General features: G+C 46.3%; 2 protein-coding genes across 2 annotated transcripts in view; one reads left to right on the top strand and one right to left on the bottom strand.

Annotated features, from left to right (window-relative positions):
- Positions 1-24,460, top strand: part of CDH13 (cadherin 13) — a 1,059,406-nt gene that overhangs the window by 967,805 nt on the left and 67,141 nt on the right. Inside the window, exon 10 of the mRNA XM_037142446.2 lies at positions 1,013-1,266. Within this exon, the coding sequence (XP_036998341.2) occupies positions 1,013-1,266 (254 nt within the window). The remainder of the gene's footprint in view (positions 1-1,012; positions 1,267-24,460) is intronic.
- LOC119047097 (actin-like protein 7A) lies at positions 20,066-21,388 on the bottom strand. The gene has a single exon (XM_037142447.2). It carries the CDS (start codon positions 21,386-21,388, stop codon positions 20,066-20,068), a length of 1,323 nt encoding a protein of 440 aa, XP_036998342.2.

Genomic DNA, 24,460 nt, shown 5'->3' with positions numbered 1-24,460 from the left:
CTCTAATCTTTACAACCGTCCTTTGTCTTAGGACTTTATGTATGGGGAGGCTGAGAGTCTGGGAGGTGCAGGGATTGCCTATGGTTTTACAAGTTCTATAGTTACTAATGTCAGGGCCAGGACTTGACCTTGACCCTCCTTGTATTCAGGAGTGAAGATAGTGCCTTCACCTAAGTCCATTGCTTCCACATGAATAGCAGCCCAAGGCTGGGCAGAGGACTGGGTCACAGTCAGAATCAAGTGTAGAAATCCCACCCAGTGTGACAGGCAGTTTACTATCTCATCAGGGCCACCCATTCATTGGCCCTGAGAGCAGAACAATCCAGCATTGCGTTGGACTGTCCCAGATGTGGCTGCGTCTGGTATCACTGCCCCTGCCCAGTGTATGTCCAGAGAGGCCCCCAAGTTATGGCAATGGTTAAAAATGCCCCCATATATTTTTAAACGCCCTCAGGTGGGAAAGAGCCCAGCAGCTTCACCCCTACATGACCCCAAACTCTTTTCCCTACATGACCCCCTACCGGGAAACACGTACCGGAGCCAGGAGGTCCTGTGCTTTAGTCCTGTGGAGTCCCCAGTGCTTACAGCTTGTGGCCAGTGAGTGGGAAACATTAGAGATGGGACCGTGGTTTGCCTTTGCCATTGGATCTCCCACTGTGACAGAGGCAGGGACACCATGAGGCTGATGAAACCAAGGCTTCCCAGTCCCTCATCCACCTGAGCCCCCTTGGGTGCTGGAGTTGTGGAGTTACAGGTTACAGGTGGGAAGCCTTTTAATGTCAGGTTGCCAGTGAGTGGCCGAAAGAGATCTTAGAAGCAAGGCCCCAGATCCCTGTATCTGTATGTTTCATGCACTTTTTCTTGAAGAGCATCCCCAAACTACATAAAATGTAGCCCACGAAACCTGGATCCATCCGTAAACATGTACCTGTGCTTGTGGGATGTCAGGGGGACTTGACGCAAAAGCTTTCATGGCACCCACGTGTGCTAAGCCCCTCTCTCTGCGTTCCAGCCTCTGGACTATGAGATCTCCGCCTTTCACACCCTGCTGATCAAAGTGGAAAACGAGGACCCGCTGGTACCCGATGTCTCCTATGGCCCCAGCTCCACGGCGACCGTCCACATTACCGTCCTGGATGTCAACGAGGGTCCGGTTTTCTACCCCAACCCCATGATGGTGACCCGGCAGGAGAACATCTCCGTGGGCAGCATGCTGCTGACGGTGAACGCCACAGACCCCGATTCCCTGCAGCACCAAACCATCAGGTAGGCGAACAGCTGCACAAATCGCTTCTCTTTTCCGGTTATGAAGGCTGGTTGTCAGGAGCAAACTACCATTAAATTAAACTTGTTAATGATCTGGGTGGGAGATACATGTCAAAAGAGTTGGTGTCGAAAGGCGCCAGGAAACAGGGCTTGCTAAATGCAGACACTGCCCCCGCACCCGATTCCCAGCAGCAGATCAGTCTAGGAGGAGAGCGGCTTAAGGGCTGTGTCCCCAAATGGCCAGAGATGTCTGTCAGCACTGAGCACTGTCACCAAAGTAAGAGAAAAAGGAGACCATCGGTCCATGGGACCATCGATGGCCCCATGAATCTCAGACACTTGACCTACTTGTTACCACAACTTTGTGAGAAAGGCACTGGCTAACTCCATGTACAGATAAAGGTCTTAGGAATTCAGAGAGGTTCAGTAACTTGCTCAAAACTGCCCAGCTTAATAGCAGAGGAATGTGAATAAAAACAAGACAAATCTGCAAAGTCTGTGCTCTGGTAAGTTCTATGGACTCTGAACTGTCCGTGGGAAGGGAAGATGTTGCCTAGTATTTAGGAATGGACTGTTGGGCTTTGGTTTTCAGCTGATGAGTGGCAGGCCAAAAAAAAAAAAAAAATCTTTGCCCTGGCCAGGTGGCTGAGTCTGTTGGAGCATCATCCTGTACACCAAAAAGTTGTGGATTTGAATCCTGGTCGGGGCACATGCCTAGGTTTCATGATCGATCCCCAGTCAGGAAGTGTATGGGAGGTGACCAAACTCTCTCTCCTCTGTCTTCCTGTCTCTCTAAAATCAATAAACATATCCTCAGTTAAGGGTTTAAAAATAAAGTCTTCAATAATTTCTGTCTTTCTTTAAGCTCTGTCCAGTGCTCAGATAGAAAGCATTTCATAATGAGGCTTAATTAAGTGATTATTATCCGCAGTGCATCTAATGCTACTGGAAAGAAGGTGCCCTCGGCGGTACATTGTTCACAGTAAACACTCAGCATGCAGGTCCGAATGCGCACTTATCGCTGCAAAAGAGAGTTATTAATCTTTCTCTTCCAAAATCTAATCTTCTCATCTGAGGTACAGATAATCAAGTATTAGACACACTTTTAATAAAACATGTGTCTTATTTTCCTGATTTGAAACACCTGAAACTGTGCCACGGTCTCCACATCAGCCCCTCAACCATGGAGCAAGCTGGCAGGCAAGCTGCGGAAATTATTTTCCAATCCCAAAAGGGAATGTTTAAACATTTTTATTGAATTTATTGGGGTGACATTGGTTAATGATATTATATACGTTTCAAGTGTACAACTCTATAATACATCATTTGCATATCATATTGTGTGTTCCCATCCAAGGCTGTACCCTTCTGTCCCCATTTATCCAGTTAAAACCTTTTTTAATTTTTCAAGGAACCTCTATACTGTCTTGCACAGTGGCTGCACCAGTCTGCATTCCCACCAACAGTGCACAAGGGTTTCCTTTTCTCCACATCCTTACCAGCACTTGTTGTTTGTTGATTTATTGATGACAGCCATTCTGACAGGTGTTAGGTGGTATCTCACTGTGGTTGCAGTTTGCATCTCTCTGATGGTTGGTGCCATTGAGCATCTTTCCATCTGTCTATGGGCCCTCTGCATGTCCTCTTTGGAGAAGTGTCTGTTCAAGTCCTTTGCCCATTTTTTAATTGGATTGTAGGGGTATTTTTTGTTGTTATTTAAGTTCTTTATAAATTTTGGCTATTGACCCCTTACCAGATGTACTATATCATTGGTGAATATGTTCTCCCAGTCAGTGGACTGTCTTTCTATTTTGTCAATAGTTTCCTCTGCTGTGCAAAAGCTTTGTACAGTGATGTAGTCCCATTCATTTATTTTTTCTTTTTGTGTCCATTGCCTAAAGAGATACATTAAAACAAATACTGCTGTATGAAATGTTCCAGATTTTACTGCCTTTGTTTTCTTCTAGGATTTTTTATGGTTTCAAGTCATGCATTGAAGTCTTTAATCCATTTTGAGTTTATTCTTATGCATGGTGTAAGAAGGTGGTCTAATTTCATTCCTTTTGTACATATGTGTCTAATTTTCCTAGCACTTTTTAAAAAATATTTTATTATTTATTTATCTTTAGAGGGGAAGGGGGGGAAGGAGAGAGGGAGAGAAACATCAATGTATGGTTGCCTTTTGTGCGTCCCCTGCTGGGAACTGGCCTGCAGGGAACCGGCCTGCAACCCAGGCATGTGCCCTGACTGGGAATCGAACCACGATTGTGTGGTTCGCAGGCCTGCGCTCAATCCACTGAGCTACACCAGCCAGGGCTTCCTAGCACTTTTTATTGAACAGACTGTCTTTACACCGGAATGGGATTTATCTTTACAAAACTTTCCAAAATACTAGATGAACTAGATGAAGGCGCAAAATAATATCAAACCCTATAACAATGTGAGTCTGGAACAGCCGATCTTTGTGTTTCCATTTCTTTTTTTCTTCCTTCCTTTCTTGATTTCTGGTAAAGGAACCATGCAACTTAAACATCAAAAGGAAAACTTTCTGTAAGTAGTTAGATAAGGAAACCTGTAGCTTAACAAGCTGTATGGTAGTTGGACAAATTTGTGGTGTCTTCGTTAGTGCTTAGCTGTCATTTTGGACTTCAACAGTCGGAGCTGGGAGAGAGAGAAAATGAACTGAAATGGGGTTGGTGTTGCTGAACCTGGGACTCAGCCACGGCTGTGTAACTTGGGATGTTGCCAGACACAAAAGAGTTACTGTGATGGGAAGGGGCAGGTGCAAGTGTCCAGGAGGAGAGGTCTCACTATGGGTGGACAGGTCAGTCTGTCGGAGTTATCTAAGACCAGCTTTGGCTGACTTGGGCAAGGGGAGAATGTGTTGGAAGATTCCACAGACAGTTTATAGAACTGGAGAATGTGTTTAGAACCAGGGCTGAGATTGCACAGGGCGTCGCCAAGTCTCTAGGTAATGGGACTTACAGGCTGACATGTCAGGATCTCACAGGAAAACGAACCACCTCGGGCCATTTCTCAGGGTCTCTCGGCCCAGGTTCACATGTCCGGCAGTGAGTCTGCTTTGCCTGAGCAGGAGTCCTGAGCCTCCTGACTCAGCACCTTGAGGGTCGACAGAGATGGTGTTCAAAGCTGTGGCCGCCCCGACCTCAGGCAGCTGATTGAGAGGGGGAAGGAAATCCTGCCTGGCAGTGGGGGCTGGTGCTTGGAGCATAGTAACAGGACTCAGAAAGCAGTCTCAGCAAACTGAGTCAGGGGACAGGGTTTCAGCCTAGAGAGCAAGGGGGTGACCAGTAAGAGCCAAGACATTGGGGGACATCAAGAATGGGATCTGAGACAAAGAGAACAGAGACCTAGCTACTGGAGGTAGGGTACAAGCGTTCCCCGTTCTGTCACAGGAGGAATGTCCGTGGCACCCGCTGTGTGAGACAAGGTCAGAGGTAGGATTTGTAAGGGACATGAGGTGAGGCTTGCGGGAAAAGCAGGAATGTAGAAAGCTCTGAAGAGCTTCGTGTTTCTGTGGTTGGTCGTCACAGGTATGAGCCCCAGTCAGGCACAAGTTGCCAGAACCGGTCGCAGAATGATTTATGCCAAGAATGCCTGTGTCGACCCACGTAACTGAAAAGTCCACGGGGACTAGGGCATCCGGTGTGAGAATTCAGGCTCTCAGGACACATTCTTCCTCCACCCCTCCAATCTGCTCTTCCCTGGGTCAGCTTTATTCTCAGCCATATCTGTGTGGACACAGTTCCTGGGTCCTACCAGCAGAAACAGACCCTCCACAGCCAGTAGTACTAGCCCTGGGACCTGCTCTGCATCTCATGGAGCCAACTCTTACACATGCCCGTCTCAACCAGACAGAATAGGAGGGTGGGATGTGCCCATGGGCCGGTCCTGGTCCGTGAGCCCACCATGGACCCCAGCCTCTCACTGTGGCAGCCTGGTGCAGGGTTTCCCAAAGGAATGCAGGGGACTCTTCCCAGAAGATGGACATGTGGTCACCAGAAACCAGGGAGAGCCACTGGAACCAAGTTCAGTTCTGTGTATCCTCTCAGAATATATAGCTGGGTGTTTGCAGCTGGTAGGCCTAAGAGCTCTAGCGTTCACCAACTGCTATGCCTGAGCAATGTTTGGACAAATCATTTTCCAGCCTTGAAGCAAAGTGTGTGTGTGTGTGTGTGTGTGTGTGTGTGTGTTTGTATGCATGTGTGTGTGTGAGAGAGAGAGAGAGAGAGAGAGGGAGGGGGAGAGACATTTCTCTCTCTGGCCTCACTCCCCAGATACATTCCTTCCTGCCGGGATCCAGAGTTGCCAGAGTGACCGTTTCTCAGCTTGGTGCTGAGTGGCCCTCTCCTCCCATCCCTCTTCCCTCCCCCCTCCCCTCCACTCTTCATCTCCTGGTGCTGGTTCTGAGCTCATCAAAAGCAGGGATAACATCACTGACAGGTTGCGCTATTGTCACAGGGACTCTTGTGGAAGAAAAGGCTCATTAATTACTTGCCGCCTTTGATCCTGTGCACTGAGAAGCACTGTCCCTGGGGCGCTGTGTGTACAGGGGCTGAGCCGGGCTGCAGGGAGGGCCAGGCTGGAACACGTTCTCTAATAATCTGCACTTGGCTCCCCAGGATTCTCGAAAAGACATGACAGCCTTGCGAGTGGTGTTGTTATTGTCCCAAAATTAGTGATTCTTCAGGGAGCAGACGTTGCAAGAGGGAAGAACTTGACACTGAGAACTCTTATTGTTATCACAAAGAAAGCTCAGAGTTTAGCGGACAAAGGCACACACAAAAGATGCTGTCCCCGCCGTCTGGCCCTGATGGGCTTGAATCGGAGCAATAGCACTGCCTGGGCTCTGCGGTGGTGCAGGTTATCCTGGGCCTCCCTGTCTGCCCGAGACTCTGTGTATGTCCACATGCCTGTACTGTGTCTCTCTCTGTTTGCGCCTGCTTTTCTGGATATATCCTTTGCTCGCTCCATTTCTTGTGTCTCCGTCCCTGTATCTGTCTCCCTCTGCCCTTTCTCCCTCACCCCCTCTGTCTCTGTTTGCATTTATCCCTCCAGGTTCATCTCGCTCTCTGTCTCCTGGCCATCTGTTCTTCTCTGTCTCTGGCTCTCTCTTTCTCTCTCCCTTTCTCTCCTTCCCTCTGCCCAGTCTTTTTCTCTCCTTTCTGCTGCCTCCTCCTCCGGCTCCTCCTCCTCCACTTCTCTCTCCTCACTCCCTCTCTGTCCTTTGTCTTCTTCTTTCTGTCTCTCTCTCTCCCACGTCCCCCATCTCTATTTATTTTTCTAGCTCTAGCTCATTCCAAGACATTCTGTGACTCAGCTCCAATAACCCCATTTCATTTCAAATGACTAACCAGGCACTCAAGGCTTTTTAGTGCAGTTAGAAATTCTGCACCTGACCGAGATCCTGCCAGCCTGATTCTGGTCTAAAATGGAAAACCTCTTCCCCATCTTGAGCCCTAACAAAACTTAGGGACTTGCTTCTAACAAATGCCTCGTCCCAGCCCACATCTTGTCTTCTATGATGAAAAGCACGTCTCATGCACTGCTGGCCCTTTTTCACACCCTTTTATCTCATCGGGGAACATTAAAATCAGCGAAAGGCACCTTGATCTCTGAGAAGCCTGTAACTCTAAAGACAGGAGGTGTCCAGACATCAGAGTGAATATTCTCACTAAAAGTCTGGGTTATTAAAACGTGTTACAAAGCCAGTCTCACTGTGCTCTCAGCCAAATCAAAACGGACGGCAGTGGTGTAGTGGCAGATGAAATTCTTCCCTTTAATAACTTGCATCTTCTTATCCTTATTATAGAGTTAATATAGTTCACAGAGGAAACTTTTGGAAAGGCAGTTAAGAATAAAGAAGACAATGAGAAATCTGTAATCATCCCACCCAAGGAAACCCTCCCCCCACCCCCGCCCAATAACTGGAGTGTAGCTGCTTCGATCACCTGCCTGAGTGCTTTTGTTATTTATTACTGAGTCGGCTCCTGTCATCCGTCTTACTTTGGAACCTGTTATTTTTACTTCTCAGTGTATGGTGAGCAGCTTTCTATGTCAAGAAATAGTTATTATTTTTAATTGCTGAATGGTATTATTCTATCATTTGGTTACATGACTATACTCATTAATTTACTCATTCCCTCACTGTTAGAAATTTAGTTTCAACTGTTGGCAATTATTTAAGAAAAAGGTCGATGGGCATGCTGGTAGCTACATTGTTTAATGCATCATTAATTTTCTGAAGAATTTTCAGAAAATATGGTGCTTGAACAAAAGTATTAATATTAATATGACTTTTGACATATAAAAATTCTTTGGTTTTTTTAATACCTAGACAATCAAATTTTTATTTTCCCTATGAGTTCAATTGATGTCGTGGTTAGAAAGTCATTATTCTGTGCTCCAAAGTCACGTAAATATTGCCATATCCTAAAGCAGAGGACAGTCCTCTCAACGCACGACAACAGACTCGCTTCCGCTCTAGGACAGAGCCTGTTCTCTGCATACACAAGACAGGAACCAGGCACTTCACAATGACATTATAGTGTCTGTAATAAAGAACAGACTTGTGCAACTGAACTCGTTAGCTAATTCTTGTCAGAAAGAGCAGCTCAGTGATAATTACTCTCACATGGCAATCACTGACAGCCTCTGCCCAACATTCTCCAAGAAGGAGCTCCTACCCTTCCGACAGCATGGATGGAACTGGACAGCATTATGCTAAGTGAAGTAAAGCCAGATGGTAAAGGACAAGAACCATATGATCTCACCTATAAGAGGAACCTAATGAATGAAATGAATAAGCGAGCAAAACAGAACCAGAAGCATGGAAACCAGGAACAGATTGACAGTGACCAGAGGGGAGAGGGAAGGGAGAGAAGGGGAGAAAAAAAGGTATGTATAGGTAGAGGTATCAGTCAATGAATAGGTATAAATGATCCATGGACACAGACATCAGGGTGGGGACTGACCGTGGGATTGGGGGTGGGGCAGGGGAGACCAATGGGGGAAATTGGGAAAACTGTACTAGAACAACAATAAAAAAAAAAAAAGAAATGAATAACAGGGACTAACCCATGCATCTTTGATTTGCTTCTGAAAGGACTTATTTCATTCTCCTAACAATCAGGGGATTTCTGGTGAGGCAACCAAGTAGCAATTTTATCCCAAACATTTTTCAGACAGATCTCATCTTGTCCAGGGTCTGGAGTAGACAGTTCTGCAGCGAGAACTTCTGCCAGCACGGAGAACGTAGAAGATATGCGTGGAGGAGAAATGCTGTCCCTGCCCATGTAAAATTCCCTATCACTGCTCAACCATTTTTTGGAAAGGATCATTCATCTAGGGAGCTCCTGTGTTTTCAAAAAGCACTGTGTCTGTGAGGACTGAGTTTGGCTAAATCTAAGAGGAACAGTCAAAATGATAGTGGCTCAGAGAAGAGAGAGGTTGTTTTTTTTTTTTTCTCACACAAAATAAGTCTAGAGTAGGCACTGAAGTCCAGGCTTGGGTGGCTGCTCCACACACCTGTCTGGGAACCAGGCTCCTTCCTGCTCACTGTCCTCTCACCCACCCTCACAGCACCCCGCCCCCCACAGCAGGAGTCCTCCTCCTCAGTTATGATGCTGGTGCCCCAACCTTCCTGCAGCAGGAAGGGGGAAGGGGAGGTGACTCCTTTTTTTTTAAAAGAGACTTCCTGGAAGTCAACCACATTTCTATTTAAATCTCATTGGCCAAAATTGGTCACATGACCACACCTAGTTGCGTGGGATACTGGGATATACGGTAATATTTTTATTAAGGAAGAGTGGATATTGTAAGGTACCTAGAAGCTTCTCTCATGGGGCTGGAACCTTTCTATGTAACAAAAAATTATGGGTAAATTTTAAAAGATGAAGATATGTGATGACTTTAGATGTTTACACAATCAGAATAATAGATATGTGTGTTTCTGAAGACAACTGCTTGGAAAAAAGCACAAGGACTAGAGCTGTCCACTCATTCATTTACTGAATCCACTTAACAGTGTTTATTTAGAGCCCACTGTGGGTCTGGCACGGCCAGGTGCTGCGCATTCGAGGGTGAAAAAAGGGGTCTCTGCCTGCAGCTCCCTGGGAGCGCGTGGTCGTACGGGCAACAGCATGCTCTGCAAAGGACGACACTCCCAGGAAAGATGGAAGAGGGAGAGAGGAAGGGAGGCAGGTGAAGGAGAAGGGAAATAAGTCGTTCCCCTGGAGAGTAAGAACCATTGATCCTCAGCTGGGGAGAAAGAGCCAAGCCACAGAAATTGCTCGTTTCCAAGGATCTTGAGGGTCTTGCTTGTCACCAGACACCTGAATTCCCCAGAAACCCCACTATCTCCATGCTTTGTGCAGGTCTCTGTCTCCTGGGAACTGGGTCCAGATCAAACTAGGCAAAGATGTCCACAACCCCTGGAGAAATATACTTTGAAAAGGACGATAATGTTGTGAGTACTATGCCTAACATTTTAATGTAAAAGTTTGCCAAAGCACTGTGGCCAAATTAATTTCATTTTCACAACCATCCTGCAAATGAGAAATTCTCAGTCTCCCTTTTTGCTGATGAAGACAGTGCAACCTCTCTGAACCTCAGTTTATGGAAGGAAACCATGTGAATGAGGTGTGCGGAGGCTACGATGAGACTGCCTGGTGCTCCTTCACCAGCCACTGTGCCCACCCCTGCATACCCTTCTGATGTCAGAGGAGGCATGACCTCCACCGGCAGGCCACCCTGACCTCAGACTGTGCTCCCAGGGCTTTCTGATAACACTTCCCTGTTATTCCAGCCTTAGTCGTCCATCCTGCTAATGTTCAGGTGCCCTGAGAGTAACAATCGTGTGTATCACCTTCCTGATGAAGCGCGGGGGGCTCGTCAGTACCATTTAATTAAAGAAGCACTTTAGGTGCCAAGAATTTCCAACTTTCCAGGGGCCTGCAGAACCATCAGGGACCTGAGCACCTAATCTATTGACTCTGAAATTTTAAAGCAGCAAAATTGAAATGAATAAATATTGACTGCCCGTAACACCATGACAACTGTAGCAGGTTAAATTTAACATTTGTGAAAATGTCTTTACATTCGGAAACCATTTGTAAAGCTTGCATTGCAAGAATGTCTGAATTTGCACTATAGAAATCACAGGGAATTATTAATGAAATATTCCTCATAGCCAAAGAATTCCAAAAGCAATTTTTTAAAATTCAGTTCAAACATTTTACAAGAAAAAATGTATTGGCACTGTGAGTACATTTCACTATGCTTGATATGACTTGGGAGGAGACCACCAGAAACAGAGAATATTCCTAGAGTCTCGGAGGTCTTCGAGCCCAAGCCCAGGCCTGCGTCTGGCACGTGGGAGTGCTCAGTAGACAGGCATGACAGGGGATAAGTTAATGGCAGCGGGGCCGGGGCGTCTGTGTGCACACGTGTTTGTGCACAAACCGACACAGTCTGTTGCTATTGCTATGATTTTTCATCTTCCAGCACTGGCTAATGTCTCCCAACCATGAACACAGGTGCGTGCAGCCCTGTTTTAAAGCAGTTCTGGGAGGGAGGCCTGAGCAGGACAGACAGGCCTCTCACTGGGCTTCCCAGGTCCATGGAAGGGACATTGAACAGCCTTATCCATTAGCCAGCTCTTCCTCCAAAGCCTTGATCCAAATTGAGCCTATTCTTCGCACACAGAATATCTCAATCAGATCCAGATTAGATCCCATCTCTCTGAAAACGGCAGCCTTCTTTGTCCTGATTTTGTCAAGGTTTTTAAAAGTCATTTCCCAGTCTTCCTCCCTGGACATGGAGGTTTTTGGCTCTGGGGTAGAATTCATTCATGGCTCACACTGGTATAGATTGCAACATGCAGTGATGAAAATTCAGTCCCAGAAGACTCGTTAAAATGCCCGGGTCCGGTTTTTGCTCGTCTTCCTGTGAGTCATCAAGCCCTTTTCTTTAATGCCTTGTTTAATCTAATATTGAAGCCCATTTGAGGAAATTACAAAAAATGATGGGAAATTGAGCAAAAATCATTGGCTGGCTATGGGACATTTTATTCTGCATCTTCTAAGACCTCTGGAAATAGAGGGCAAAAAATCAGTTCACTTGAAAATACGGATTTCGTCATCATTGGCATTCTCAGAAACACAGGGGCGTAGTAGCTTACCATTTATTGGGAGGAAAAAGAGGATTTCAAACTACTGTTTTGAAAAAAGAGAGAAGGATTTCAAAACCAGATTTATGAGTTTCATTTGGGGTGACTCCCACCTTTGTTTTTGTTACAGAGCTAGGATCATCATGGATTTTTTTCACTATGTGGAATCTAATGAACAAAATAATTTAACAAACAAATAGAAGCACAGATACATAGAACAGACTGACAGGGGAAGGGGATTGGGGATTGGATAAAAAGGGTGAAGGAATTAAGCCAAATACACACACACACACACACACACACACACACACAGAAAACAGTATAATGAGAGCCGAGGGTTGGGTTGGGGGGAGGGGGAATACATAGGGACCAAAAGAGACTTGACTTTGGGTAGTGAGTGCACGGTGCAATGTGCAGACAATGTTTTATTGAGCTGTACACTTGAAACCTGTATGGTTTTATGAAACAATGTCACCCCAATTAATTTAATTTAAAATAACCCGCCTTTTCAATTTTAATCAGAAGTTAAAGGCCAAATAATAACACTTCTACCTGGGGAAATTAAGAGAAGAGTCTCTCTCTACTCAGATATATTATTAACATCTCATCTTAATTAAATGTGGTAACTGACCTCAATAATAGGATTTGGGGTGAGATCATTTCTGGTTTTGTTGTTATTGGTTTTTTTTTAGTGAGTTATTTTTTTTCTTGAGTCAACACACAGAACTTGAAATATAAATGAATTATTTACAGTTATGTCTTTGTAATTTTTAATTAAAGTGCTGCTCTTTCATTGGAAGTTTTTGGTAGCAACACATTTCATTGCCTACTCTGCTGTAGAATTTTTAATTATTTATGTAAATATTTAGCACAGCTGACTCTTGTTTTTTGTGGTCAGATTTTCTATTACAAAGAAGCCAGTGGGAAACAAGGCCTAATAAATTAAACAACTGATTTTTAAAGATTTAATATCTTCATTGGATAAAAATAGAATTCTGGCTTTTGTAATGATCCATCTCCAAGAGATGGAAGATTTTCATTATTGACCTCAGTTAGCGGTGTTCAGTGTGGTTAATGTAAAACAGCTGACCATTTAGATAAACAGTTGAGAGGTTATTTTACAATTCAAGCACCATTTTAACATTTGATTGCATATGTTGTTATAAATTTGCCATGGGCCAGACTTTCAGTATTGAAAGCATGGTTTCAAATTGGTTGCATTTGAATATAATTATGATGGTCATTCTTATCTGTCTGAGAAACTAATTCTTAGAACCAGTACAGAAAATATTGACAAATGTTAATACTGTTTCTTGCCCAATGTTTTCCAAGCTGTTAAGTCTGCTTAGCTGTTTTTTTTTTTTAATTTTAATAGAGGCATTTGAAACAGATGAGGTTTGCTACAGAAGCAACCAATATAGCATTGACTGAGAAAGCTACACGCTTCAGGGTTGCAATGGAAGTCAGTCAGATGGCGGAAATGGCCGATTTATTTATTATCTCAGCTGTCTGCCGGTCACCAACACCCTGGGGTCTCAGGGAGGGCTCATCATGGCCTCAGCACGACCACAGGTAATGAAACCTGTGAAACTGTAGTCAGTGAGTCATGTAAGTAATGCAAGAAATGTGTTTCATCATCCGCTCCCACCTCGCTTTTCAAAGGAATCTCAAAGCTTGTATTTTCAAGTGATGAAACTGCAAGCTGCAGTTCTCCTACATATGTTTAATTCTGGGTTTTTCTTGTGTATTCTGACAGTGTCAGGATCTCATGATAAGCTCAGACCTTCCATAGCTGTCTCGAAACAGTCTTGGATCCCTCTGTGAGGGCTCCACATGTGGAACAGAACCTCTGCACCTGAACTAGGGTTAGGATGGGGTAAGCCACTTCTTCAACCACTGAATCACTCATTCATTCCACAGTTGTTTAGTAAACACTTATCACACGCTGAGCTCTTTTCTAGGCATTGGGGATATTGCAGCAGCAGAGACAGTTAAAAATACCTGTCATCATGGAGATTATATTCTAGTGGGAGAGAGAGAAAATGAACAAAAAAATAAAATAAATAGCATAGTAGCAGGTGATGGACACAAAGAAAAAAATAAGGCAGAGAAAGAAGAGGGGCTCTGTGACTGTAGATAGGGGCTGGGGAAGGCCTTGCTGCTGATGTGACATTTCAGTAGAGGACTGGAGGAAGTGAGAAGTGAGCCATGCAGATATCTGGGAAGAATCCACCAATCAGGAGAAACAACCAATGCAAAGGCCCTGAGGCAGGGATCGGGGTGGGGAGGAGGGTCAGTATGCCTGGAGCAGAGTGAGCCAGGGTGCAGAGGAGAGGAGGGAAATGACTCTAGAGACACATGGGGGTAAGAGTTTTTACTCTGAATAAGACCAGAAATTAAATGCTCTGGTGGTTTTAGAAAAAAAAAAAACCACCTGGAGGTGGGAAGGAGTTAAGGAGAAGGGAGACCTCAGACCGCGGGGAAGGGTGCCACAGATCCAGGTAAGGGGCGCTGTGTTTGGGGACCTGAGTGAGAGCAGTGGGAGCAGTGGGAAGCAGGCAGATCCTGGACATGTTTGGGAGGGAATGGGGACAGATTTGCTAACCAGCTGTGTGGGGAGGGGGATAATGAAGGCTGACTCCAAGGCTTTTGTCCTAAACAACTGCAAGAACAGGGCGGCCCAGTTATGAGACAGGCAGGCTCACTAGCCGAGTGGCATGGAGCGGAGGGACATCAGGAACTCGGCTTTGATCATGCAGAGTTTGGGATAGAGAGGGAGCAGGTGACCTGGATAGCAGGGAGAGTCTGGTCTAGAGGTAAAAGTCCCCGTGGGTATCGTCCACATTCAGATGGAATTTAAATCCCTGAGCCTTTGACATGCCCAAATAGGTGAGTGAAGATAGACAAGAAAGGAGGCTCAGCAGTGAAGCCCTGGGACATGCTAATGGTCTGAGGGGGGCCCTGCCTGGCATGCTGTGCACGAGGGCTGCTTCCTGAGGCTCACTGAGCCAGCACGGTGAAATACAACATGCTACTCTAAAGCAGCGGTCTGCGCAGGGGCTGCTTCCTCGGGCCCCGGGGTGGAGTGGACACCCTCAGCCCAGCTCTGCCCTGGGTTGGCCTGGCTCCCTCTCCTACCGTGTGCTGTGCCTCCTCCTCCAGTCCACTTCCCCGCCACTGTCACGCTAAGTCAGCTCCTTGCTCAGAGCTGTTCTGACGTGCTCACGGTCACAACAGAGTAGCTGCATTTACTTCGTCCCACACACCATTCTCTATGCCTTATAAGTATAATTGCCTCTAATTTCACAACCACCCTGTAAGGAAGGTGCTGCGATTTTACCCCATTCCGCAGGTGAGCATGATGAGATTCAGAACTTGCCCGAGGTCACACACACTCGCATGCAGGAAGTCCAATCACAAAGCAGGTCTCTTTTCCTCTCTACTCTTCTGCCTCCTAAACCAAAACCAGAGAAGCTCAGCCCTCAATGTGCAATTATAACTGGCCCAATAGCTTTACCGTATTTTAATTTTTCAGAATAAAATTATACATTCTAGTTCTGATGTCAGCTGACGGTCCTGAAATCTAGAACAACTTTCACCACTGAATACTAACACAAAAATACCAGTCTAGTACCAGACTTCCTGAGTGCAAATCTCTGCTCATTCATTTTCCACATGTGTAACCTTGGGAAGACATTTAATTTTTATGTGCCTCAGTTTCCTCACTTGTTAAAGGTGGGAAATAATACCTAGGTTATAGAGTCATCGTGAAGGATAAACTGGGTGAGTCAGTAAAGTGCTTGGAGCACAGGATCTAGCACATAGTAGGCATTTCATTAACTGATTATCCCTCTTAGTAAAGAGTGTAATCTGTTGCCATTCTCTAAAAGTGGCTCTTTGGGAGTGAAAGGAGCATTTTCCTGTAGCCTGGTTTTCACACATTATGGACCTACCATCAAAGAAGTCTATGGAAACACTCAGTAGTGATGAAAGTGGAAGGTAGTCACCGCTCCCAAGAATGGCAATGGGTTTCTGCCTGTGCTCCTGGAGAACCCTGCTGGTGGGCCACAGGGTACCAGCCCAGGGTACCTTGCTGCTAAAATCTCGTGAGGGCAGACTCTTCCCATTCCTGGGAGAATTGAAAAGAATAGAGAGAAGCCCCTAACTATCGTCATCTACCATTTGCTTGCCTGCAAGCAAGTCCTCAGAGATGACAGAGCAAATGGATACTTGGTGAACCATTATTAAAGATAAGATTTAAACAGCTGATTTTTGGAAGTTTGCAGGTTGGCTTTTTGGTGGACAAGTATGCTTGATTTTGCAATATTTCTGGAGTGTACGTGAAACAGTCATAATTTTTTGCTAGTAAAACTGTTTCTGGTTTGGGCATTGGGATTAAATTCATCAATATTTTAAGATGCTCTACAAAGCATGTGATGCCATACAAATAACACCATGATGCACAGAGACCATCACCCAAACTAGTTTAGGATCTGGTTGAATGTGTAAAGTAAGATGAAGCAAAAAAAAACTACCTGCAAGTGTAAGAGGACTTTACACTTCAGAACCTCTAATTATTTCTAGTACAAAATCTGTCCGGCTCCACCACTGCAGGCAACAGAAACCATCAGCTATGGTAAGTGGAATCAAATGAGAGTTTATTAGATCAATACTGGGGATCATAGAACGGACAAGAGGCCAGAGGATACACAGAGAAAAATGAGTGGGCACCAAATAGAACTCGAGAGACAGTAGGGAGTACCACAGAGGGAATAGCCTGGTTCTTACGTTTTACTTCCCATGCTGTGAACGTGAGCTCCACTCACCAACCCCCATCACTCACTAAAAGAGCATTTGATCTGCTGGAGCTGAGTAGCCTCTCCCATACCCACTCCTGCTGCATCCAGTCAAGAACAGGAGTGGGTTGTTAGCTCCCGCCACCAAAACTGCACAAAATGGGGGTTTGTTCAGAAGGGAGATGCCAACTCCATAGTAAACTGTCAGGCCACCGCTGTCCCCATAGCACTGTATGAGGCTGGGTGCTTGTGATATGAAGGACAAACTTTTGTACAGTCAGTTATTGCACTACTGCACTGAGAGCGTGTCTGTCTCAGAGCAAGCACAGGTGGCGTGGGGCAGAGGCCCCATCAGTCTTCAAGACATCAACAGTAGAGACCAACTCAGAGCAGGAGGTGTGGTCTCTACCACACCTTCACAGGTCGCCCCTTCCGTGGAGAAGGCTAGTGAGGTTCTGGGTGGAGCGGACTCTCAGAGCAGAGAAGGAGGGCTTGGGCGGGGGTGGGGGGACCTGGTTCTGGGACTCTGGTGAAGCGAACAAGGCTCTCCATGGGCACGCCCTTTAAGGGAGTGCCAGAATCTCAGCCCTCAATATAGATCGTCTTACAATGCAGCACTTTTTAATAAAAATGAGTACACGGATTCATGTTAAACAAAATATCAAAATTGTTAAGCAAACTGGGGTTACGTTACTGATTTTTTCTGTTGCATCCAGCCCTGAGATGACTCAGCACGATGCTGTGAAAGTGTCCTTTCCACTTTGGGGCCTGTTCCTCCCACAGATTTAAGGGCTGTGACTCTGTGGCTCAGGGGCAGGGATGCAGGTTAAGGTCCCCTGTGCCAGACAGGGGTCTGCATCCAGCGGGCTAGGCGGAGGCGGTGCCCTTTCTGCAAGGGTTAGAGACAGTGGGAAACCGGTAACCCCTCACCCATGGAAACCTGTAGTGGGGCCAAAAGAAAAGGAAGAGAAATCTATGTATTAAAAAAAATAAAAAACTTGATTATAATTATGTTTATTTTTTTAAAGATTTTATTTATTTATCTTTTAGAGGGGAAAGGAAGGAGAGAGGGAGAGAAATATCAATGTATGGTTGCCTCTCATCCCCTGCTGGGAACTGGCCTGCAACCCAGGCATGTGCCCTGACTGGGAATCAAACCCCAATCCTTTGGTTTGCAGGCCCGCGCTCAATCCACTGAGCTACACCAGCCAGAGCAAAATAATTATGTTTAAAAGGATTAGGGGAAAAGAATAGGAACCATGAATGAAAAATAGAGCATAATGCACTAGAAAAGGGAAATGTGACGAGCGAGTAAACACACTAACTAGCAATCCGATTGCCCCTTGGCTCATCGCTGCTCTTGGCCCCCAGCAGTGGATGCAGTCACCTGGGCCTGCAGATGAGGAACCAAGGTATTGCCATGTGCTGAGGGTGGATAGTTTGTGAGTAGAAGGGATGCAATTCAAATTCACATATATTTATGCCAAATAATTTTTTAATCCTCACCCAAAGATATGTTCACCAGTTCTAAAGAGAGAAAATAGGTGAGAGAGAGAGAGCAAGAGAAACTTTGGTGTAAGAAACATCAATCGGTTGTGGACTCCCATACACGCCCAAACCGAGGATCGAGCCCACAGTCTTTTGGTGTGCAGGACAGTGCTCCAACCAAATGAGGCATCCAGCCAGGTCTATGCCAAAAATTTTTAACAAGAAACTTTTCTTCCTTTTATTGTATAAGAGAAGAAACTTCCCTTTTTTTTTTTAATCTGCACCCAGACGCTGGCCAGGTAGCTCAATTAGAGCTTCATCCTGATACATGAAGGTTGTGAGTTCAATCCCTGTTCAGAGGGCATATAACAATCAGCCAATGACTGCACAAATGAGTGGAACAAATTGACGTTTCTCTCTCGCTGTCTCTCTCCCTCTCTACTGCTCTCTCTCTCTCTCCCTCTCTCTCTCTCTCTCGCCTCTTACTAAAATCAACCAATAAAACTGAAAACTTTTAGTAATTTAAGATAACTATAAGTTGGAAAGCAAACTAGCTACTGCCCCCAGGCTCGCTGGCCCATAACCCTGTGTGCTTCACGAGCGGCACAGCCTAGACGGGCCCTGGGAGTCTCCGGTTGTCCTGTCACGTTTATAGTAACTGGGGTGAGCATGAACATCTCGGAAGCTAGGTAACCAGAAATATCCACGTGCTGTGGAGCAGCCACAGCTAATACTGTGCCCTGTGGCACAACTAAAGCAGCGCTCTGTATTCCTGGGTTCCCTCTTCTCCATAATCCAAATGATAACCCCAGCCCTAGCCCTAGCTCTAACCCCAACTCCAACCAAAAATATCTTGACATTGCCAATGTACCCTGGGGGTTCCAATTTCCCCCATTTGAGAACCACTAGACTACGTGACTTCCAAATACTAAAACTGTTCAATTTTTGTGAGCATTCTTTTTTTCTACAAGGGTGATTGTGTAAGGATCAGATGAGGAAATTCATAAAAGTTTTTTGAAAAAGACTATGCAGTTGTTTGGCCTTCTATGTGTAATTTTGACTTAAAATACAGTGTAATGTTTAGGCCTAGGATGGTCTGGAGAGTCCCACCCTCCGGAGCCACCTCCCATTCCTCCCTTTCCTCCAGACCCTCACTGTGGGGGCTTTTTGACCCTTAACAGATCTGAAGAGAATATATTTCTGTATGATTGTTTTCCTTTGTAATGCTATGCATTTTGTTTTATGAATTTTAAAATAGTATTCAGAGGAGAGTACATGGGTTTCATCACCCTGGCAAAGAGGTCCCAAGGTTAAGAATTAACCCAGCTTCAACCAGCCTGTCAGTGACTGGTCACCGCGTGTTGACATGTGAGCTATTTGAGCAGAAACTGAGATGAGCAGTTTCTCCTGTCATACCTCTTTCTCTGTCATTGTACCCAACTCTTAGCTGATATCCTGACACTCCAAGGAAAGGCTGAGACATGCTCAATGAACCGCAGGAACTCCAGGGGCCCATCTGTGGCTACCTCTGCTTTCCTACTCCAGCTGCTGGTGCCCGCTGGCTGGGATTACTCACCAGGCCTGGACCCTAGGTCGGCCATGTAAATAGGTCTTTCAGGCTGTCCAGGCCAACCTGGAGGCTATGAGGGTGGTTCCGCAGGGCTCCTCCCCCGGGTGGTGGAGATGCTACAGCTCTGCTATGAGTGCTTGAAAGTGTGTGCGCCTTGGCATGGTGGGATTGGGGTATGCAGGAGACTCAAGACCATAGGAAGATTTCTGGGTCCTGTTAAGAGACAGAAGTCTACAAGATAATGCTGACAACTCTTGTCATTGCCTCCTGGAGACCAGACCCTGGTATTCAGGTGCTTTGTGGGAGGTGGAACCACAACAGCCTACTTCCTTTCTGTGTTCATCAAAAGGAATCTTCTTACACGTCACAACAGCATGTCATCTATCCTTACACCTCACTTCCAAGCAGATTTTAACAATACAGTGGTTCCTAAGGTATGAAATACACAAAATAAGAGACAGTGCAATTTTAGAGAGAGTTTCCCCCAAGAATTTTTAAGCAGTTAACATGTGACACATCTTTTTCCTCTGTCATCCACCCCCACTTCCGCTTTTGTGTTGGCAAATGTATATTTCAAGGCAGAGCCACAGGTACGTCCTCATTGAGTCAGGAAGCAGAGAAACACACTGTGGAGGGAACAGACTGTTTAATACTGCCTAAGTGAGCTGAGTCAGCGCTCAGCTCTCTGCATGCGGGGAGGCACTCACCCGGCAGAGTGGGCACAGGGAAGCTGCAGCAACCACACTTCCCCAGAGTTTAGAAGCACCTTCTGTAGAGGAAGAAAGGCCCGTGTTCCTCGTACTCAAAGCGGTGGACCCACAGTGCTTGGAAGCCCTGAAGCGAGGCCAGGATGGAGCCACCCGTCCACACCGCAGTGTCTCTTCCAGGCAGCACGTTGATCTGGGGGCTGTCATTGGGACACAGGTCGCTCAGCTCCTTCTGCAGACGGTTAGGGAAACCGCTGAGCATAGTGCTGCCCCCGCAGAGCAGAATGTTCCCCATGATGTCCCGTTTGAGGGCAATGTCACACTTGTTGAGGCAGGACACTGTCTGGGTGTGGAGGCCCAACTGCATGGACTTGATCAGAGACGGCTTGAAGAACATCTCTGAGCAGAGGAACCTCTCCTGGCCCAGGCTTATCTCCTGCCCGTCTGGCAGAGTGTACTGGGTCATGTGCGCAGTAGCTGGGACCTTCTTCTCTTCCATGGGGTCCAGGGCCACGAAGCAGCATGTCTTCTTGATGTCCTCCACGGTGCCTATCTGGGCCTCTGTGAAGTGTTTCCCAGAATTGTTCATCAGGTCCATCAAGTAGGCTGTCAGGTCCGAGCCTGCATAGTCCAGCCGTCCCGTGATGCTGGGCAAAGGATAGCCTTCATAGATGGGGACCACGTAGGACACGCCGTGGCCGACCTCCACGACCAGGCCGGAGGTCCTGCCGTAGGAGTACATGGACAGGCGGGACTGGTAGGCGATGTGCATCGCAGGTGTGCCGAAGGTCTCAAACAGCATCTCCGCATACCGCTCTCTGTTCGTGTGCGGGCTCAGGGGTGGGTCCGACACCAAGACCGCGTGCTCCTCGGGGGCAATCTTCATCTCTTGCTGGAAGAGATATTCCCAGATCGTTTGCACAGAATCCCAGTCCACAATGATGCCGTGCCGCAGAGGATTGATTAACCTGAGGCGAACCTCCGGATGGAGGAGCTCCTGCCCCACGAACGTCTCTTTGCGGTTGTCCCCTGTTTTGGCGGTCTCCATGTAGGGCTTGCCCACGGTCGATGAGATCCTGTGGCTGGGCTTTGGCAGCCCGGCAAAACCACACTTACAGTAGCCAGTGCCAAGGTCCACGACCACAGCCTTGGTCACCTTTACCTTGGGCTTCTCCTTGACTTCTGCCGACTGAGTGGGTTCTTCGGGCTTTGAACAGGTACGGCGAACCCACACTGCACGCTTCGCGGGTCCTTCCTTCAGGGAGGCAGTCTGGAGGGCCTGGGGGGTCACAGGGGCCTGTTCACCCTTTCTCTCGTCGGGTCCATCCCCCATGACTGCCGTCTGCGGGGCCCACGTGCTGTCCAGGGCCATCTTGCTCTCAGGAAGTTTCTCCATCCCACTGGCTTCAAGGCCTGAAAGGCTTAAACCAGAGGGCAGCTTTAGAATTTCCCCAATGATGACGTCATTGATTATGACATAATCCAGCAACCTGGGGCTTTCTAGGTACCGGGAGACTTTGTCCCAAGTTAGGGTTGATTTGGGTAGTATTTCTGAGGTGATTTACATTTTTTCTAAATTATAATAAACCTGATTCATCTAGTCAAAAAACAAAACAAAGCAAAAATAAAACTCTGCACCTGCTAGAATGTATAGCTTCTTTATAAGCTCCCATAAAATTTCTTTAAAATTCCATTCCAGGCGCGACCTTGCTTTCATCAGGTGAGCTGACAGTGTCCGGAGGGCCGGTTTCTCCTCTGTTCTACATTCTCTTGAATTCTGTGTGTCAGGGGCTCCTTTTGAAATCTGTAGAGGTGGGAGGACCAGGGGGTACAGTGGTGCGAGGACATGAAAAGACACTGGCGGAGCCCACACTGATGTCTGTCCGACTGTCCTTCCCGGGGCACCCACAAATGAGCTGTTCCCTTAGCAGCTGCCAAAGAGCATCTGGGGGCGAGTGATTACTGTTTGATCTTTTACTCTGAATGTCTGAAAATTAAATGTGCCTAGCTCAAAAAGTAAATATTTCACAAATACTAAAAACACACACTGTCTAGTTACTGGAAAAACACATCAGCTAGACTTAGCGCGGCCATCTCCAAGTACATCTGCATTTCTTAGAGCTCCTCAAACTTGATCTAAGCCATGTTGCCATTCACCCAGGCAACAGCCATTGCCTGAACTGGTCTCCCTCTTCCCTGCACTGCCCATGCAGCGTCCTCCTGGGGGCCTCTCCCTCCCACCTTTCTCCTCTCTGTCTCCCTCTGGCTGTCTCCGCTCCCACCATGGGGCCTTCCTCAAGTGTCTTCCCCCTGAGGAACTGTACGGAAACCATTCTCTCTGCTTTGAACCACAGTTGATCCTCATTATTCACTCATTCTGTTTTTCAAAATGCACCTACATGCTAAAATTGATTCATAACCCCAAAATCTTTGTGGCGCTTTCATGGTCATTTGCAGACAAGCACAGAACAGCAAAAATACTTGAGTTGCCCGACATGCACATTTCCAGCTGAGGTCAAAAGAGACCAAGCTCTGCCTTCTTGTCTCAGCTCCGACACCATAAACAAGTGTGCTTTTTACGGTTGATTTGATGCCACATTTTTCACATTAAACACAGAAACACACAGAAAACAAACTAAACTTGTCTAGTGATTGATGGTTATGTATTGATTGATTGATTGGTTGACGAGTCTCACAGGGAGTTAACCCTGCATGCTTCCTAGGAGCAGTAGTTTGTATGAGCTAATGGGCATGGGAGGTGACTTTGTAACTACGTGACAAGGAGGGACAGCACTCACCTGCCTGTCCATCACTGCTTGTCTCCATGTCTGGCCTAGAAGCCTCTTGAGAGCAGGGGCCACATTCGCTTTGAACAGCACCTGGCATATAGTAGGTACTTGATAAATTTTTAATTAATGAATAAATTGCAAATAAGTGATTTTCAAGGGCAATTTTTGACCAGGCTTTAGCCTATAGTGAATCATTAGAGGCTAATATTTAATACTGCTTTACAAAATCTGGGAAGATTTTCACCAGAGACTGTGAATGAATGCTAATTAAATACCTTTCTTTATCACTTGACACTCTTCTTTGGTTTGAGCCTCCCCTTTGGATTTGAGAGCATGACAGAAGATGCTCCTCTGTCTCCACGCTCCGCCAGTGTCCCTGAACAAGTCCCTCTGCTCTGCTGAATTTCACTGAGGCCACCTTGGCAGAGATGGTGTCACCCAGGTGCTCAGGGCACTGCCACCTTAGAAATCTAATGAGGAGTCGTGAGCATCTATATGTCCCTTCCTCCTGGGGAAAGAGAGGTAGCTCAGTGGTCCATTCTGCTTCTCACTGAAGCACAAAGCCAGGACAAGGAAGACTCTCACCCCTGACTGAGCCCACTAGCTTGGACCACTAAGAGCTGGATTTCATAGCAAGCAGGGTCAGTAACTCCTAAACTTATTGCTCAGTCATAACTTCTGGCTCCATCTGCGCTTCTATTAGAGAAGAAGTGAGCAAACTTTTTTCCCGAAGGATCAGATGATATAAGTAATGTCAGCTTTGTAGGCTACACAGTCTGTCTTAACTATTAAACTCTGCTGTTGTAGAAAGGCACCACATTGGTAGATAGGTGTGGCTGTGTTCCAATAAAACTTTATTTACACAAGCAGGCAGAGGGCCAGATTTGGCCTGTGGGTCATAGTTCTCCAACCCCTGCAATGCAACCTTTACCATATGATGGTATCTTATTTGTCTGTGTTGTGTTCTACACTGTGAGCTCTTGGAGAAAGGTCTGAGTTACATTCACTGTTTCCATCTTGACATCTGGTACAATGCCCACCCCATAGCAAGCCATCAGCCAACATCTGCTAAATGCATAACTTGCCCCCAAAACACAGGTGTTGTGAAAAAAGCCAAGCAGATGAAAGGTGATCTGAGCCCCACCCGATGACAGCCCATCCATCATTGCACCTCCTGTTGTCAGTACTCAAAATAGCAGCAGTTGTTTTTCTGACAACAAATCAAAATAATATTCCTAGACACGTTCAACAAAAAGCCACTGAGTGTGGGGGCGGCATCCAGCTGTCAGTTGGAATCTGCCTGCCCTAAATAAACTTGTGATAAATCCTGATTTGGTGCCCTGTAGCAAACCAAAAGCTTCCCCAAGATTTGTGCAAATGCCAGAGGGCTGGAGAAGGAGGTCCTCCACTTCTAGGGGTCACTTCTGGTCCCAAGGGTCCACTTCTGACAAGTTACTTCTGTTTCTGTATTACCTCACTATCATGTCCATGCAGTCTGTTACATTCCACAGTGCCCTTTTCCTCATTTCCTTTTGGCACACACACATGCACACTCACCATCATCATCAGAATCTGGTGCACAAGGTCCACTTAATTGACGATGTTGGAGAGAATGCCATTACATCACATCAAATTACTTCAATCTGAGCCCCAGA

This window comes from Artibeus jamaicensis, unplaced genomic scaffold, assembly GCF_021234435.1.
Source record: "Artibeus jamaicensis isolate MK-2021 breed Jamaican fruit bat unplaced genomic scaffold, CSHL_Jam_final contig_464, whole genome shotgun sequence".
NCBI lineage: Eukaryota > Metazoa > Chordata > Mammalia > Chiroptera > Phyllostomidae > Artibeus > Artibeus jamaicensis.
The sequence above is the reverse complement of the archived record's forward strand: the minus strand, read 5'-3'. Positions and strand labels throughout refer to the sequence as shown.

Coding starts and splice junctions, on each gene's coding strand:
- LOC119047097 (XM_037142447.2), bottom strand. CDS start 21,388: ATGGCCCTGGACAGCACGTGGGCCCCGCAGACGGCAGTCATGGGGGAT.